Source organism: Hoplias malabaricus, chromosome Y (assembly GCF_029633855.1).
Source record: "Hoplias malabaricus isolate fHopMal1 chromosome Y, fHopMal1.hap1, whole genome shotgun sequence".
Lineage (NCBI taxonomy): Eukaryota > Metazoa > Chordata > Actinopteri > Characiformes > Erythrinidae > Hoplias > Hoplias malabaricus.
This window is the reverse complement of record NC_089820.1, coordinates 70,174,929-70,194,478: the sequence shown is the minus strand read 5'-3', so window position 1 is coordinate 70,194,478 and position 19,550 is coordinate 70,174,929. Positions and strand designations below refer to the sequence as shown.

Genomic DNA, 19,550 nt, shown 5'->3' with positions numbered 1-19,550 from the left:
CTTGTGACAGGCAGCTGACTGTCACTTTCCTCCTAAAAGTTAAACTAGTGACTTATTCATGTGGAAAGACAGCATTCAAATTGATATAATCTTGGACAAAATCGGGGAATGTTAGTGAAGTCCGCAGTAAAACAGACCTGCGTTGTGTTGCTGTCCCTTAATATGGCCATAAATACTTTTTTTAATTAAACTTATTTTTTAATCATATTGCAGTTATGAATATATCTATAGCCACATGATGGAATTAGTTGTTGCAAGGGCCCATTATATATAAAAAAAAAAATAAAAAATTAGACAAGAAAATTAATCAAATTCCATTAACTCTGCATTCCACACAATTCCAACCAACTTCCTTAAAAAAGTACTACCAGTTATAATCGCACATCTTTTACCAGTAGTAAAATCTACCATTGATCTAAGTCACATACCTACAACCTTTACTTGATCCTACTGAACTGTCAAATAATAGAACCATTCATTGAATCATATAATCATTCAATCTGGATTCAGGCCATACCACAGCACAAAGGCAGCACTTGTTAAAATAACAAATGATTGTTTTTTTTAATCATTATTTATTTATTTATTTATTTTTTTAACTTCTGATCAAGAATGTGTCTTTGCTTCTCGACATAAATGAGGCTTGTTCTGTTGTAGTACTGTTCGTGTTATACCTGCTACCAGTGGGCACAGTTATAAAGGGTTAGTTAACTAAAGCTAGTTCAGAATTCTGTTAACTAGTTCTAGCTCAGCTTAAGTTAACTTAAGAATTCTGTAGCAAGGGTCCTTGCTAAAATTAGACAATATGATCCTATCAGCGTTACACTGGCTTCCAATTAAATTTCTTACTTATAATAAAATTCATTTATTGACATACAAAGTCCTCCATAGCCTTACCCCCCGAGTAACTGCAAGAACATTTTTCCTTTTACAAACAATCCCATCCACTAAGAACACTGGCTTTGTATCAGTTCCAAAAATTCAAAAGACTTCAGCAGAGAAAATAATTATAAAGGCTCCCCCTCCAAACTTTGGGATAAACTTCCAGTTTCCATTTCCTTTGGAATCTAACCAATTTGTACTAGCACACAGACTTGTATGAACACAAAGTACTTCTGCAAGCTGCTCTGTGTCTGCTAAATGCTTTCCTCCCACAGTCCAAACTACACGTTGGTACATGGATCTGCTAATCAAAAGATCTCTCCACAGGTGTGTGTGTGAGAGAGTGAGAGAGTGAGTGAGTGAGAGAGAATGACTGGGTGAGTATGTGATGGTGACAGTGTGTTTTCGACCAGCACCCTGTCCAGCATGTGTTTGTTCCTTGCTCCCTATGATTCAGTGTAAGCTCTGGACATTGTGATCGGGAACAGGATAAAAAAGTCACAAAATATGAATCACTTAATTGAAATTATTTCAATTAATATATTTTAATATATGTGTTTAGAAAAGACAGTTTTGGAATAACAGGCATTATATACTCTTTAGGGACTGGAGTTAGAAGTCTCATTCACACTCGGTAACTGTAGTCTGTTCAGAAAGAGTATGAGCCAGAAATAAATGCATGTATTATTTGTAGCAGAGATTTGTAGAATGCTTGTTTAAAAATGTGTTAATTCTGTTATTGATCATCATAACAGTAGCGGCATTCCAGAAGCAGCAATCCAGTGAATCTCTGTATCCAGATCAGTTTACACTGCATTAAAAGTCATCCAAACAGTGTCAATGTGTAAGAGATTTTCGTCCTTTAAGCATTCTGCGTAGGATGACCTCAATGCCGCCCTGTGTGCTGATTCTTTTGATCCAACCATGTGTCTTCTTTCGCTTGATGTTCTTTGGCTGATATTCAGTGCCTCTTTTGCCTGTGCGAACTTGCTGGTAGTGCCAGGATGGTAACGGATAAATCCCAACACCTGTCATCTTGACTGCTTCTGTTCTTTGCGCTAAGATCCAGGAGCTGAAAGGGTGCAGTTGAACGCAAGTAGGGGCACCATCATTCCTGGAAATTGGACATCATAACACAAATATTAATTAATGGCTTGCTCATTTTGACTTGTAGTTAATAAGCTTAATTAATGCAAAGTGCAGTGTCTGTGTTTTTAAAAAAATCATGAATGTATTTGTCACAGAGCTCCAGGATCTGAAGGTCCTGTGTTCAACCCTTGCCACTGGTGAATTTCTGTGAGAAGTCTGGTGTGTTCTAATCTGCATGTTCCTCCATTGCTCATGTTTCCTCCCAAAGTCTATGAAAAATTGTACATCTGAGTGCCTTGAAGTGTGTGTGCTGCCCTGTGATGGACTGCTCCCCGAACCAGCATATATTCCCACCTAGCAGCTGATGTTCCTGACTGGCTTTGTGTTTCGGTGTTTCCACATTCCTGATTCTTGCTCCAGCCTTATGCTGCATGAAGCACACAAGTGTAAAGCACATGGCGCTTGAGATTATTTTCAGACTTCCAATATTTTAGTGTTAAAAAATGTGTGGAGACAGGCAATAGATCAGTGAAGGAAGTTTAAATTCAGAGGTAAGAGATTTTAAATCTTTAAATGAGTTATACTGCTTCTGATAAAAATAAACCCATTCAGTATGAAACTTTTTTTGAAATAATTTCCTAATATGATACATTAGGTGAAAAGTATTTTTGCAAATAACATTTTTGTACAGTATGGTTTTAACTTTAAAATGGGTGTAATCTGACCAGGTTTGACTAGACAATTACATATGACATCAATTGTTAGACTGACAAATGACTCATTGATTCATTTTTGCTGTTGGCACCTAGACGTTAAACTAATCACACTAGAAGACTTGAAAAAGACTAAAGTCACAAACTATTAATTTACAGCCTGAGAATCTTGCAGGGTCACTAACAAAACTAGTATCCTTAGTATACTCTCAGAAAAATGGTCACTGTGGTGGTTCCTTTTGTCTTCACTCTGATGGTAGCCTCAGGGTAATATTCAGTACCACTAGTAAAGGAACTATACCATAGTCTAAATTAACTGAAGATTTTTATGTTGTGTTGTGTAACAGGATTACAGACAATGAATGAATTAATTAATAAAAAATTGTGTCTATATATTTTCAGGTAAACCAATTAATCAGAATATTAATCAACAGGATAATCATATAAAAATCTAACTAGCTGCAGCCCTAATCTCACACACACTAGATCTGTGCTTATTCAAAAAACTCTTTCCCGTATCCCTTTGTTGCATTTGCCAAATTGTTTTGTGATATTTGGGTTTTTTGTAAAAAAAATTCTGAGCTTTTTTTCTGCTCGGGATTTTCTTTGCACATTTTCAAAGTTTGCAAAAATTTGTGAATTTGGATTTTCCATCCAACTCTTCTGCTTTCCTGCTCCTTAATTTCCATTTGGGCCTCATTAGCTCCTCTTCAAAAGAACTCTATACTGCAAAGTCTCTTGTCTGCACCTTGAGTACCAAGATATCCTTTTATTTGGAGTGTGATTTGAATTGTATGTGACCTCTGCACTCATTTATCACATATAGGACACTTCACAGTCCCAAACAAGGAGCTTTAATATGAGTACTTTCTCACTATTCCAGATGTTGATAATCTAGTTTAAATCAGGTATATGTTATCATATATATCCTCGTATAACGTGCATTGAGCACTGCGGTTTTTCAGGGTTTCTGTTGTTTTGTCAGAAAGTAATGGGTGCTGACACATAAATGAGCAGACTGGCTAGTTATTGCTATCAACAAGAAAAGTGTGTTTATGTCATCTGTGGACGTTGTGAAAGAGGGTGAATAAAATATTGTCACATATTTGCTATCTGAAATGTAATTTTTGGTGTGCGAGATATCAGTTTTATACATGTTGAGTTCATATTAACTTAACGAAACTGCAAATACAACAGGTAAAAGAAGCTGCTGTGTAACCTTAAAACACTGATATGTTAAGGTAAAAATAAATACAGTCTGACTGGATAAATAGAAATAAATCCTTAGAAGTAGAAAGATGCCCAAGACTGTAGCACACAAACACATTTCGTTCACGGTGCAGGGTTAAAACAGCTCATAGTCTAAGTCTAAAAGCTGATAAAATCCCGGCACGTCCTGCGTTTAAGAAGGAGAAATAAATGTTTATAGCAGCAGGGAGTCTATTCTACTTTGCTTGTAGAATGAGGTGTGACAAACAATAAAATGAATAGTACACAGAATGTAATAAACCATAAAGCAGTTACCCATTCTCTAATGCACCTCATATTTCATATAGCTGATTTAAAGTAGTGATTTGTTGCTTTAAAATTCAAATGACATATTTTACCAAACTAAAGGTTGTAGTGTTTGGACAGATGTGTCTTTGTACACTAAAATAATATTAGATCTGTATATCATGTGAATGTTTTACAGTTGTTAATTGTTGCTTTAAAAAAATTGAAATGAGGCATGTAATGAGGCCATAACTAAAGGTTGTAGTGTGTAGTAAAGGTCTGTAGTACGTTAGACGGATATATCCACAACTGATTTTAGATATATAACTTAAATGGATGCTTCCCAGCAGCAATTATATAAGCTCCACATCACTGTATCACTAACATGCTCCTTGTCTATGTGAATGTTTGACTTTTTAAAGTAGGATCCGCACATTACGGGTGGTCCCTTAGTGCCTTGGGCGCCAGCTGCATCCATTCTCGCTATTTTCAATAAATGCAAATGGAAATGAAAAGATCTTGTATTCTGACAAAATATGACTACTGTAGGTTTCTTGTCTGTTCCTCCACGACTAAGAACATACAATTTCAGGGAATTTAATACTTATTAGTCAGCAAGTGGAGAAATCTGAATATCCAACCTCAACATAACTTAAATAAATAAATATGAGACGATAAACATGTAATTTCAGTTATAATTCATATCTAATAATTACGAGTAAGCGTCTCAATTTCCCGTAATGAAAGTGATTTTACTATTATTTTCAAGTGGCGAAAAGGGCTTCCAGACCTTGTTCAATGCATTAAGCAACGTGTATTTACAGACTATAACGGAAACATATGGAAGTCCGTACCAACGGGAGTCGAGACACTCTCCAGAAACGGGCCACAAAGCACAGACCGGACACGGACCACTTTAAAAACAAATGAATCCGCGCAGAAGGTCGTGCAAAATCTAGAAGAAAATCACATGAACACTTCACTTACCGATATAAAATATTCGCCTTCATAAAACGCAAGCCTGCTGAGCGTATAATATTCATTTCTCCCAATAAATATTTTCTTTTTAATGCAAAACGAATTCCTGGCTTTTAAAATAGTAATTAATTTCACCAGCAAGGACGTCTCTGTCGCAACGTGGAAGCAGGCGAGTCAAAATCATTTCAAAATAAAAGTAACTAAGATAACAAGATAACGTCTCTTTGTTAAACTTAACGTACTGTAGTAATTTAGGTTATTTAATCACTAAATCACTAATTGTGCTAATTTGTATTTTGTTGTTTCTGCCAATCGATTAATAAAATTCAGTTTTTATTCATCGATTAATATAATATCAATAAAATAGGCCAGAAAAAAACATGTTTATCAATATCTGAACCAGAATAATAAATTTTGCAAAGGATTTAACACCTGGGTATGTGTTCCTTATTTCATTCTCGTCAGTATTTTTGCAGGTGCTTTTAGATTAGTTGTCTGAAAGTTTTGTTGAGACAGAAAAATGTATATGCATTTTTGTATTTTATAATAATAATAATAATAATAATAATAATAATAATAATAATAATAACATTCATAATTTATTTATTATTTATTTATTTATTTATAATAATAATTATTATAATTATTATTGTTATTATTATTATAAAACAGCTGCCCATTTTTAAACATGCCGTTTTAGAAATGTTTTTCATTGTTTATTTCACAGTTCTTGGTCTTCCGTATTCATTCTAGGATGGATAAACATTCTCCTCCGGGGCAGCAGGTGGCGATAAGGCGCTGTTTTACTCACGTTTTCACGGCATGAAATAGTCTTTTGTGCGTCAAAACTTATTTCTTTAATTGTATGAAGTTCAGGGATTATACGCTTCCTCTGTTAATCATTCCACGATGTCCCAACATCTTGAAAAATGCGCAAGAAGCCTGATAACATGCGAAAAGTCTAACTTCATGAATGAAAAATCTCGTCATGAAATGCACGTGTCTAGACATAGTTTCAATTATAAGGTAAGTTTACAGTTTCATAACGTGTTTGCAAAGTAAACAGGCTCGTCGACTTATTACCATTTATTGTGGAATCTTATTACTATAAAGGAATTCTTCATCTGGAGTGCACGATAGGATTCTCTCTGATAGATTCCAGCGTTAGAACCAGGGATGCCAGGTTTGTTATAAAGTATTATATAATTTATATTTTTACTGTTATAATCATTCCAATGTGGATGCACTGACACAATAAAACCGTCTCAGTGTCCAAAATTATGACGTTGTGTGTAGAAATTGTATTTAGGAAAAATCGGACATGATCTCTGTTCGCTGTGTTTGTCTGACACTGTGTGGACAGGGCAGGGGGTGGGATCACGGGCCAAAACACAGAGTTGGTAAAGAACAGTAAAACGCACCTTTTCTGTTTGTATTTGTGTAGTGTGCTTTGTTTTATGGCGCAGTGTCTTAATCCACGTGTACAACTGTTACATTTAGTATCTTTTCTGTTAATACATAGTGCTCCTACAGTGAGGCTGCTAATTCAGTGTTAAAATTAATCCTAATTATGTTTTTTCTGATTTGCAGATTTCTTTTTTAATCCCTGAATGTGGAGTCCTACCAGCTCAGATGGAGAAAGTCATCAGAAATATCAGCTCATATTACCTTGTCAGAGATTTTCCGGTTCATAAATTCCTAGAAGAAAAATGGCTTGAAACTTTTGTCAAGAGAGGTAGGATTAAATATTTGGACGCTAAGCTATTTTACGTCTGCGCAGTTGCTTTTTATTCTGGCTCATGGTTTTATTTGTCATTATTACAGATGGTTTTTATGCACTGTCTTACAAACACAGAATTGATGAAGACAATGTTGTGGCAGTTTTGCCCAGGGGTAAGTATTATTAAGAATTTTGCTTTTCATGATTTTTTTTAAAACCCAGTGCCTGTGGGTAGCATGCTTTTTATATTTCAAGACCCTCTGCTCTCAAAAATAGGATGGTTACACTTCCAATTCCCAAAAGTTTAGTAGATTCTATATTTTGATTCTTGTGCACTTTACAATTGCAGAATAATTACAAATGTAAAATGGCCTTTTTCCCCTTTTCTCCCCCCCACCTTCAGGTCAGTTGATATTGTCACTAGACAAGGACACATATGAGCAACTTGGCTTGGAAGGAAAACCATCACTCTACAATCACAGAAAAGTCATGAGACATGGTAAATGCCTTTAACAACTATGGTTTCCAATACTTTATTAATGGCAGATGTTAATTATTTAGTAACTGATTCTCATAATATTTTGAGAGCTAAACAGACAATCTGGTCATTCAGAACTCTCCTGCAAACATGTCTGTGCCGTCACACTCCTTTCTGTAGAGCGTGATGTTTGTGAATCGGTCAAATATTGCTATCTACCGGTGAAATATTACCATTGCTGCGTTTTAAGGTGGAACGGAATATATAAATGCCCAACTTTACCTCGCTAATCCACTTAATGCAAAGATACATTGTCTTCTGTTTGCTGCCTTTCTGAGGTCGTCTGAAACAGAGTCCATATTGAACACTTAATAAGATTAAGCCCCACTGTTACTGAGAAACACAAAGCACCTTTATTCTGAAAAAGGTTGGTTTGAAACTACTTGGATTATATCACATTTAAAAAAGTGGATATAGACAAACATACTTAATTCTGTAGGTGAGAATTTTATGAAATACAATTAGAAAATATAGATAATCACAGAATATTATGACCACCTTCTTGTTTTTACACTCACTGTCTATGTCTCAGCTCCACTGACCACAGGAGCACTCTGTAGTTTTACAGTTACTGACTAGAGGACGACCAACCCACACTATGCAACAACAGATGAACTACTGTCTCTGATTTTACATCTACAAAGTGGACCAGCGAGGTAGGTGTGCTTAATGAAGAGGAGAGTGAGTTGACAAACTTATAAACTTCAGCGACAATACACCACCGCCACACCAGTGTTACTGCAGTGCTAAGATCTTTGAAATCATACTTGTTCTGTGGGGGTCCTGACCATTGAAGAACAGGGTGGAACAGAGCAAACAAGGTATGTAGAGCAATAGATGGATTATAATCTGTAATTGTGGAATTACAATGTGCTCCTCTGTGGTCAGTGGAGTTGAGAGGATTGTGGGTATTTGTGGTGCTGTGTTGGTATGTGTTAGGTTGGAGAACAGACACAACATTGACGCGAGAGCTACAGTCTGCTGTCTGTAAGTGTAGAACTACACAGTGCTCCTCTGTGGTCAGTGAAGCTGAGAGAATGGACAGTAAGTGTAGAAACAAAGAGCTAGTGTTATTGCTGGTCTGTGTTTATTTAACAGTTGAGGTACATATAAGCATTCATAAAGAAGTGTGTGTGTACAAAATGTACTTAGATTGGCAGTCGAGCAATAGTTTATTTACATTTATAATGTAATTATAACTATAATGTAGTTATAATGGTAATAATAACAACTAAAGGCATAGAGTGAAGACAATATACCACAGTAATCCAGTGTCATCAAAATATTTTGTTTGATCTAATCTTTACCTAATTGTGTACTGTCTCATCTCTTGTTTTAGTTGTTACTGTGAACTTAACAGATGAAACATTGGTCCCAGGCACAAAGCACTACCAGAAGGTCCTCCTCTGTTTGAAGGAAAGAGTGCCAATCAAATGTGACTTCCTTTTGTCATCATACAACCCAGGTATTTTGGGAACTGTGTATATGAATAAAATGTTGTGATATGGAATGATTTCATTTAGTGTCAAGTTGGGACACTGAAAAAAAAAATTAAATCATTTTTTATTGAATTTAAAATGGTACAGATATAACGCAGTGTTGAAGTTGAGAAATATATTTTTTTTGAATAATGTATATCTTTTTTAATTTGATGCCAGCCTTATGTTTCTATAAAATACAGATGGTCAGCAAAAGACAAGTTAAGATTTGTATTGCCAAAGACAAAAACACCTGCTGGAGAATCTCACTGTGTTTTAGGTGAATTGGCAACAGTTCTATCTATCTATCCATCTATCCATCCATCCATACACACACTTATGTAGCGCCTTTCTAGACACCCAAGGACGCTTTTATAACCCACACTGCTTAGAACGCTCAGAACACTCAATCCACACACACACTGATGAGAAGCGGCAGCCAAACGTGCACAGTACATACACACTCATTCACTCACACACCAGGACCAGGACACACCAGGGAGAACATGGAAACTCCAACCAGATGGGACTTGAACCCAAGATCCTAGCGCTGAGAGGCGAACGTGCTCACCACTAAGCCTCCGCGCCGCCAAGGCTTCATGGGCAAACAATGCAACAATTGAAGGATAATGTTTCTCAGAATAAGAAAGACCTTGGGTATGTCATTATAGATAGTTACTGAATGTCCAGTGAATCTAAGGGATCCGAAGATCCAGGGAAATCTCTGAAAGGAACAAAGCTGAAAGCCAGCATTGGGTGACTGCGCACTAAGGAAGTACTACATTAAAAACAGACAGGATTATGTTGTGGAAATCATCCCAGGGCCTTAGACACACTTAAAACCTTTGTTCATCATTGCATCCACAAATGCAAGTCAAAATCATGCAATAAATGTACCATATATAAACAAGATCCAGAAATGCTGCTGCTTTCTATAACCTGAGCTCATTTAAGATGGACTGAGGCAAAATAAAGGTGTCCTGTGGTCCAACAAAGCAAAATTTGTAATTCTGGTGTTGGATGTGACATTGTCTGCAAGAGGAGAGGAAACCTCCGGCTTGTCATCACAAGTCAAAAAGTGCACAGTTAAAAAGTCAGTGTACGTAACCCGACTGCCATTATGTGTTGTTATGTAGCAAACAACGTAATGGGTCATCCACATTTACCCCTTCCATGAACACACACATACACACACACACACACTCTCTCTCTCTAAGTACACCAGGGGCAGTGAACACACACCCGGAGAAGAGCATTTAGTAGTTAGGTGCCTTGCTCAAGGGCCCCTCAGCCGTGGATAGAGGGAGGAGGACAGTGCAACAGCAACCTTTCAGTCCCAAGCCCATTTTTCTGATAATTAGGCCACGGCTGCCATAGTATACTTAACATGGGTGACTTGTACATCTCTGAAGGCATGATTTAAAAAAAACAAAAAAAAAACCATAAATTTTGTTTCAAACAACAACTCTTTTTCACCACTACAGCAGTTTTTCTTCTCAGTTACTAAACAATTACAAATTGTTTAAAATGTGGTGCAATACATCAGTAAACATGCCCTTGTCCCAACTTTTTAGCAGCTGATAATGGCATTAGATTCAAAATTGACATATTTTAACAAAGCAAAAAGGTTTTTCAGCTTCAACTTTTGATATGATGCTTTTGTAGCATTTCAAATTCACTGCTGTAAATATAAGTGCACAAATATTTTTTATTATATTTTTCCAATTTTATTGTAATAATAAGACACTTTATAAGTTGCTTCTGTTGCATTGTTTACAAGTGTTTTCTAGTTATTGGTTTTGTAGTCTTTGAAGTCTGGGTAACTTTTGCTGAGTTGTATTCTATTTCATTTAAATGCCTTCTTAAGATGCGCTAATGTGTGCCTTTGTAGGAGACAAAGATGTAACAATATGCAGCCTACTGTCTCAGTACACCTATGAGAAATGTAGCCCTACTGTTTGCATCCGGACGCTGAAAAATCTGTTGTGCCCCTCACTTCATCCTGAAGACCTGCAGGGAAAAAGTCTTTCATGTACCACAGACCAATTCCTGGAATGGTTAGGGGCAGTCAACTTGAACATCTGCTGGTCAGTGGCTGCTGGAGACTAGTGTTCAGTGTTGTATTCACAGCTTGTGGACTGTACATTTTAATGTTTTTTGTGTGTTTGTTTTATTTCCAGTGATAACTCAGCTGCCGATTTCTTGTCAACATACGTGTGTCCTGAGCCTCATCTCACTGTGAGTAAAGCCCTGCTCTGCACAGTCACTGGGCTCATTCTTCCTGAGGATATCAATAGACTGCTTAAAGAACTTAAGTAGGTTCACATTTTTTTAACATTGTGTTTCTCTGAACAATGTTATAATTATTAATAATGACAAGCAAAACTCTTTGTACATACAGGCATTATTTTGATGAACCAAAGTTTACAGCCTGGGTCTCTCTCACTGTGCATGGTTTTGTGGACAGTCCAGTGTCTTGGGGAGTTGCAGAGCATGGATTTCTCAAAGGTGGAGAAAACTTTTACAATTTTGTTTGCTTCAATAACCAGGACTACTGGTTGCACAACGCTGTTGGTTCAAAGGATGCCTGCCCCCCATGATGTGCTTGATTTGGACATGTTAAGTAATAGCAGTGTTTGTTCATCTCCTCTTTGCACATAACTGTTATACAACTGTTTGAGGTTTTAATTTATGTACATACTAATTTTCTTCAGTTATAAAAAGAAAGCTGAGACATTTTGTAAAATGGAATAAAACTGAATATTTCAGTAACCAACCTCACTTGTTAATCCTCTTGAACCTGTTTTGACTGACAGTATAAGAATTTGAAATTTTTCTTTTACCAATTTGACTCTTATTTTGTATAATTTTATGCACTGAACACTGAGGAGCAGTGTGAAATAGGGAAAATAAAGTATGCAGAGGTGGATTAAAGTCTATAACTGTAGAACTACAAAGCGTTCCTATGTGGTCAGTAGAACTAATAAAATGGACGCAGTGTAGATACAAGTTGGTGGTGTGCTGGTTCGAGTGGATCAGGGTGGGGGCGGTGTATCACAGAGTTTGTTAATCTTATGAAATAATTTAATATAATTTTTATGTATATAGAATAACATTGATTGTAAAAGTCAGTCAGCTTTGTTGTCATCACAGATGTGTTGAGGGAGAGTGAAATTTTTCTAGGACACGGTTTTAACATTAGTTCTGTCTAAAAGCAGAGCTGCAGTTTTTCAGCACTGACCTGCAACTCTCCGCGCCCTCTGTAGGAGGGAGCGTGAATTCATTGTCTACAGCAATGAATAATGAACAGCTAATTCTGACTGTTGATTGGCTCAATAAAATTGATGACCAATGAGCAGCTCATTCTCAGTTTAGGAGCAGTGGGGTATCCCCTCCTTGCGGCTGAGGTAGAGAGCCGTCTGCCTCAAACAAGTCTTAATACTCTAACCTATGGAAACCCAGAATTGCAAGGTGAAAAACAAGTTTAAACTATGTTTCTGAAATTCCATCCATCCATCCATCCATTATCTGTAACCGCTTATCCAATTTAGGGTCGCGGGGGGTCCAGAGCCTACCTGGAATCATTGGGCGCAAGGCGGGAATACACCCTGGAGGGGGCGCCAGTCCTTCACAGGACAACACAGACACACACACATACACACACCTACGGACACTTTCGAGTCGCCAATCCACCTACCAACGTGTGTTTTTGGACTGTGGGAGGAAACTGGAGCACCCGGAGGAAACCCACGCGGACATGGGGAGAACACACCAGCTCCTCACAGACAGTCACCCGGAGGAAACCCACGCGGACATGGGGAGAACACTCCACACTCCTCACAGACAGTCACCCGGAGGAAACCCACGCAGACACGGAGAGAACACATCACACTCCTCACAGACAGTCACCCGGAGGAAACCCACGCAGACACGGGGAGAACACAGCACACTCCTCACAGACAGTCACCCGGAGGAAACCCACGCAGACACGGGGAGAACACACCACACTCTTCACAGACAGTCACCCGGAGGAAACCCACGCAGACACGGGGAGAACACACCACACTCCTCACAGACAGTCACCCAGAGGAAACCCACACAGACACAGGGAGAACACACCACACTCCTCACAGACAGTCACCCGGAGAAAAACCCACGCAGACACGGGGAGAACACACCACACTCTTCACAGACAGTCACCCGGAGGAAACCCACGCAGACACGGGGAGAACACACCACACTCTTCACAGACAGTCACCCGGAGGAAACCCACGCAGACACGGGGAGAACACACCACACTCTTCACAGACAGTCACCCGGAGGAAACCCACGCAGACACGGGGAGAACACACCACACTCTTCACAGACAGTCACCCGGAGGAAACCCACGCAGACACAGGGAGAACACACCACACTCCTCACAGACAGTCACCCGGAGGAAACCCACGCAGACACAGGGAGAACACACCACACTCCTCACAGACAGTCACCCGGAGGAAACCCACACAGACACAGGGAGAACACACCACACTCCTCACAGACAGTCACCCGGAGGAAACCCACGCAGACACAGGGAGAACACACCACACTCCTCACAGACAGTCACCCGGAGGAAACCCACACAGACACAGAGAGAACACACCACACTCCTCACAGACAGTCACCCGGAGGAAACCCACGCAGACACGGGGAGAACACACCAACTCCTCACAGACAGTCACCCGGAGCGGGAATCGAACCCACAACCAGGTCCGTGGAGCTGTGTGACTGCGACACCTACCTGCTGCGCCACCGTGCCGCCGTTTCTGAAATTCCACATAATTTATTTTTGTCTGCATCTTACACACACAACAACAGTTGAAAAAATATATATTTATAGGATTACTTGTACAATTTTAGCTGTCAAAAGTAGAATTTTTTTTCTTCCTCAATTTTGTACTATTATCTGCGCCTGGGGTTTATATATATATATATTATCTCATATTCTTCACCCTTATAGTTCGCCAAAACAGGGTGGGGGAGCTAGGTGCTGTGTCAGCTTTGACCACAAGGGAGCAGCCCAACTCAATACAGTGCCCATGGCCGAAACACGAGCAAACTCGTCGCCACAGAGCCACAAAAAAAGAGACAAGTTGTTATTTAAAAACAAAAACAAATGACATTTAATATATACATTTACTCAACTAATGAAGGAACAGTCATTGACCTTGTATCAAAACGGCCAAACGTGCAGCAATATGACTACGTATATGTCAAAAATATCTTATAAATCATTTACATCACATATGCATACTGAAGATAAACATAATCGTGTATGTTTTTATGCATGTCTGAAAAAGACAAGTAAACAAGCTCCTATTGAAAATTTGAAGCGTTTACAGAATGATTCCATGTGAAGAACTTTTAAAAAATGATACAAATTCAGAACCAGATTGAGTTATAAATTTCATGTGCCATTTTGTGAGCCACAGCCGTTGTGGGAAAGAAACAGCGGGAATTAACATTGTTGAAATTAGATGAACAAATATTACTTGAACCTGAACACAGGCAATTATAAACAAGAATGCTATTAAAGAATGATTTTAATATCTTTCTGCTAGTAATTAGTATGATCAGGGTCCACATTGGCTGTGGTAGACATATGGCTTATGCAATGTTGAAACAGTGCTTCCATGTCACGTTTTTGTTTATGTTTTAAATGATAACTCTATAGAGATTCACTCAAGTCATGCTGTATTCTAATCTATATTTAATTTAATAATTCACTAAAAGCTCTGTTGCTGCAGAATAACTTGTGCAGTGAAGTGTGTACTGTTGTCTGATACAGTGAAATAATAATAGATTAGGATGCCTATTATGCTACTTTTTTTCTTTCTTTCTTCCAATCACATTTACACCACTACCACCCCATCCCACAAAAAGAATCTCCCCGGGTCTCCTCTATCACATGATAGGAGAGGCAAGCATATGTTTCCCCTCAAACACATGTAGCCTGGGCACATACCTTTTCAAAATGTTGCTAATGCTGCATCATTAGGTTTGGAGGGAGAACATTATCTGTCCAACAGATGCCCTAGCATCATGATGAGTGATGCCATCCTACCCAGACAGGGAGAGGAAGGACAAATATGCTGTCTAGTACTCATGCCTGAGTACAGATGGCTGTGACGTCACTGGGGATCAAGGCTGTAGTCTCCTGAAGGTAGAGCCAACAGTTTGACCACTGCAGAAGTTCTTTGGCCCTATCTTTATTATACAAAGTGTTTATATGTATTATGATACTTACTCCAGAGACACTATATTAGCAGAAGTATTCACTCTTCTGCCTTCACATGCAGATCTTGAGTGACAGTCCATTATTCGTCACTGTTTTGAATTTGACACACCTTTAGCAGCTATAAGAGCTTCAGCTCTTCTGGGATGGCTTTCCCCACAAGGTTTATGAGTGTGTTTATGTGTAAGTGATGCGTCACTCCAGAGAACACATCTCCACTGCAGTGGTGGCATGCTTTACACCACTGCACACAACATTTTGCATTGGCTTGGATGCAGCTGCTCGGCCACGGAAACCCATTCCATGAAGCTCTCTATGCACGGTTCTTGAGTGAATCTGAAGGACACATGAAGTTTGGAGTTCTGTAGGGATTGACTTTGCAGAAAGTTTGTGACCTCTGCGCATCTGCTGACCTTGCAGTGTGGCGTATCACTTTGTGGCTGATTGCCCGTGGTTCCCAATCACTTCCAATTTGTTATAATACCACTGGCAGTTGACTATGGAATGTTTGGTAGTGAGGAAATATCATAAATACACTTTCACTGGTGGCATCCTCTCGTGGTCCCACTCTGGAATTCACTGAGCTCCTGAGAGTGACCCGTTCTTTCACAAATGTTTGCAGAAGCAGTCTGCACACCTAGGTGCTTGGTTTCATTCATCTATGATCATAGAAGTGACTGGAACGCCTGAATCCAGTGATTTGGATGGGTTAGTGAATACTTTTGGCAATATAATATATGTTTAGAAACCCGTATTACTGAAACTCAGGAGAAGTGCCTGTCCATATTGTGATCCAATAAACTGGTCACTACCTGTTTTCATTTTGTCTACACCCTCAGCCTTTGTTTTGACCTTTAACAACCTTTTATAATTCTTTGTGTCTCAGGTGAAGTCTGTAAACATTAAATGATAAAATGCTGCAATAAACAGCACTATAATTTAGAGTGATCACATGAAGAGTGTATGTTCTTTTAATAGATTTGTGTATCTATTGTAACCTTGTATGACCGAGACAGGTGGAACAGAACCTAAACCAACTAAATGAAACAAACAAGAGGACAAGAGTATGAACATGAGAGAGAGAGAGCGTAAGTGTGTGAGGGCATGTACCCAGATAACAGACTCATTTGGGCCTAACCTGTCTTAATTTTGATATTTACTGGTTAGAGCTATGTGGGCCAGCTGTCATGAGCCAGACTTGAATTTGTTCCATGATACACCTGACATCTGATATAAGGTACACTTGTGGCTGAGTTGAGGCACGCTGTGTCAAAGTGATCATTTAAGGCCAAACATGGCCAATTAGACAGCTGCAGATGCACCACATTTGGGCCAAACATTCATTGCTATCTGGGTAGCTAAGGTTGTCAACAATGACTGGTGGAATTACATTTATCTACTTGGCCTTCACTGTCTCTGAGTCACAATGTCCAAAGATGTTCTCATTAACAGCCTGGAATATCAAAAAAATAAGCCCATTCCGAATGCTCTCAGAGTGGAAGAGAAATCTGAATTAACATTAGATCAGTCATTATACTGCAACTAGAGTAAGATGCAGGCTATAAACCTTCCAAGCGTCTTCTGGTGGTTCTTTTAGGGCCTGTTTACAAATGGCATTAGGATCCGTTTTGTATCTGGTACAAAAAAAACTGATCTGTATTCTTCCTGATCAGGGTCGCAAAGTGCCCACAGCCTACCTGGAATCACTGGGTGCAAGGCAGAAAAAGACCATGTCATTACACTCAAACAGAGGGCATTACATTTACTACTGTATGTGCACAGCCAAGCAAATGTCTTTTTGGATTGTGGCAGGAAACTTGAGCACTCACAGGAAACCCATGCAGACATTGGGAGAACACACTAAATCCTCACACACAGAGGTGAGGACAGAATGCTGAGACTATAAAGCTGTGTGGAAGTTACACTGCATTTAGTGCCAACATGCTGCCCTACATTAGAAATTTTACTAGTGACTTTTTCAAAAACATCTTGCAAGAAAATATTGAAAAGTTTGTGCTATGCAATATTTGGAGTCTCTCTGTTGTCTAAAAAACTACAGATAAAATTTCCCTGCTGTGTGCAGAGAGAGAAGGCCTAGCATACTGGACGGATTTACCTATTTAGACACTGGGGCTTCGTAAACACATTAGACTGGCTGTGAGTGTACAAACCAACGGGAGGACAGCAAATGGTGAGGAAACATCACAACAGAAGAATGTGCCTGAATTGCATAGAGGATGACACTTGAGATCCAGTCCTTTATATCTTGTTCACAGTTAAACTTACCATTTATTATGTGGTACCGTGTGTCATCTGCATAGCATTATATTAGAGCATTAATGCAGTGTTTACGGATAACATCCTTGTGGTAGCCCATATGCAAATAGTGTATGTCCTAACACAGAACCTTGTGGTACACCACGCTTTAACATTATGTGTACTGAAAATTCTCCATTTATACATTTAAACGTAGTCAAATATCTGAGGTGCCGTTGTGCTATTCTTGCCAATAGTACAAAAGGAAACACACCCAAACATAAGCTACAAGGGTTCTAGGATTTTTAGTCATCTAGAAGACTTCATATGTCCAGAACAATTGTGCACTGCATTATTATAAGAGTGTAACTGATGACCTAGGACACCCAAATAACTAGTCTGGAGCTGATTGTTTGCATCTTAATAAGTGTGTGTGTGTGTGGCTGTGTGGCTGGAGAGACTGATGCGTCTGGTAGATGAATCATCAGTGTGGGATATTTATAGCCACTCCTCAGAGGAAGAGGGTGCACAGGGGTAAAAGCGTTGAGCCAGACGTCATCACATAGCATCTAATTCACACACGCACAATCCTGTCTCCGTGGTTTCAGAAGACATTACATACACATCATTCACTTCATTTCTCACACACACATGATATGTAGCATATGATACCATATAGGTAGCAGTAGTGTTGCTAGCTCTCATGTCTGTTTGCATGCTAATGTGTTTACGAAGCCTCAGCATCTGTAAATGGTTAAAAAAACAAAGTGTCTGGGTCCGGTGCTAGGCTTTCTCTCTCTCTGCTCACGGCAGAGAAACGCCACCTGGAGGTTTTTAGACAACGGAGAGACTCCAAACGCTGAAAAGCACCAACCGAGATGAGGATGTTGCTTTATTCCTGCTCCATAGGGGGGTAAGACTGACTTATGTTTGATCACTTAAGGTGGAAATGTTTCCAAACTTGGGAGACTGCTAACTGCATTAGCGACAGTGCTAATAAACTAAACATTTCAGTTTCAAATTAGTTTCTGTGGGAATTCAAACAGTGAATAAAATTTACACTTCAGCCACCTACAAACAGTTGATCTTTCCCTTAAACACACAGTTCCAGCTTAAAAGCTGCATAGATTCTGAACATAAACAAACAAGAGAGAACAGAGTTTCCCTACAATCATAGACGTCCCCTTTAAAAGAACTAGGAAGTTTGACCATATTTGACACACTATCTGTAATTCATTAGATGCCAGTGATCTCCAGAACAGATTCGAAAGTCCTGCTGCCGACATGTAAAGCTCTAGATGGCCTCACCCCTCAGTAATTGAGTAAGATTATTTCACATGAACGATCGTGCCGACCTAGATCACAGGCTGCTAGCTATCTGTTTTTTGCATAGAATAATTAAATCCACAGCAGGGGAAGAGTCCTTTATGCACTAGCATTTGAGTAATATTTAATAAATGTTCAGGACTCAAGCACAGTCTCCATTTTTAAATGTTTTGTTTTGCTGAAATAACCGTGGACCGCCAAAGGAAAAGACAATATACATCTCTCTAGAAACCCAGTGTATGCCTTCACATCAGTGGAAATGCCGTACATATACAATCACCTATTCAATGGTCATTCACAAACCCCTACACCATTGATGTTGGCTTCTGCACATTCATAACAGTCTGTATGGTCCCGTTATTCACCAACGTGGAGAGTATTACAGTACACCAAAGTAAAATTATAGCTTGGAGCATACTCACCCTTTACTCAGTACTTCTGTCTTCATGGAGGCTTTGGTTGATAAACATTCTGTTTAATTTTTACTTTTACATTTTTCTTCTACTTCATTTTACAATATCACTCTATTCTCGATAGATCTTTGTTTATAAATCATAACAAACATGGAATTAATTTAACATTATAAATTGATATGCTACAAATTTGGGGACGATTAAAATTTCCAAATGTGCGAAGAGTTTGTTTTTTTTTGGAGATAAAGAAGAAGTTAGCTGCTGAATACTGTTCATATTCTGTAAAGAGTCAATTAAAATGGTTTTGTAGGAATGTACATCTAAGCCAAGAACAGTTTAGAAACCTTTATTACACAACAGATGGCAGCTGTTCTGTGTACAGTTTTATA

The 19,550-nt window shown here is 38.8% G+C and overlaps 1 protein-coding gene across 2 annotated transcripts; it reads left to right on the top strand.

Moving 5' to 3' along the window:
- The first annotated feature begins 5,982 nt into the window (after nucleotides 1-5,982).
- On the top strand, nucleotides 5,983-11,690 carry LOC136679106 (ribonuclease P protein subunit p40-like). 2 transcript variants are annotated; one of them, XM_066657408.1, is made up of 9 exons: nucleotides 6,059-6,182; nucleotides 6,270-6,339; nucleotides 6,747-6,891; nucleotides 6,981-7,049; nucleotides 7,280-7,375; nucleotides 8,754-8,879; nucleotides 10,784-10,979; nucleotides 11,073-11,207; nucleotides 11,294-11,689. In XM_066657408.1, the coding sequence occupies exons 3-9, from the start codon at nucleotides 6,789-6,791 to the stop codon at nucleotides 11,490-11,492; spliced, it is 924 nt and encodes a 307-aa protein (XP_066513505.1). In that variant the 5' UTR covers nucleotides 6,059-6,182; nucleotides 6,270-6,339; nucleotides 6,747-6,788; the 3' UTR covers nucleotides 11,493-11,689. The 2 variants fall into 2 exon arrangements, with proteins under 2 accessions (XP_066513504.1, XP_066513505.1); XM_066657407.1 differs by lacking the exon at nucleotides 6,270-6,339 and having other exon boundaries at nucleotides 5,983-6,182; nucleotides 11,294-11,690.
- The last annotated feature ends 7,860 nt before the right edge of the window (nucleotides 11,691-19,550 follow it).

Coding starts and splice junctions, on each gene's coding strand:
- LOC136679106 (XM_066657407.1), top strand. CDS start 6,066: ATGTCCCAACATCTTGAAAAATGCGCAAGAAGCCTGATAACATGCGAA. Junction 7,376..8,753: donor CAGAAAAGTCATGAGACATG/GTAAATGCCTTT, acceptor CTCTTGTTTTAG/TTGTTACTGTGAACTTAACA. Junction 10,980..11,072: donor GTCAACTTGAACATCTGCTG/GTCAGTGGCTGC, acceptor TTTTATTTCCAG/TGATAACTCAGCTGCCGATT.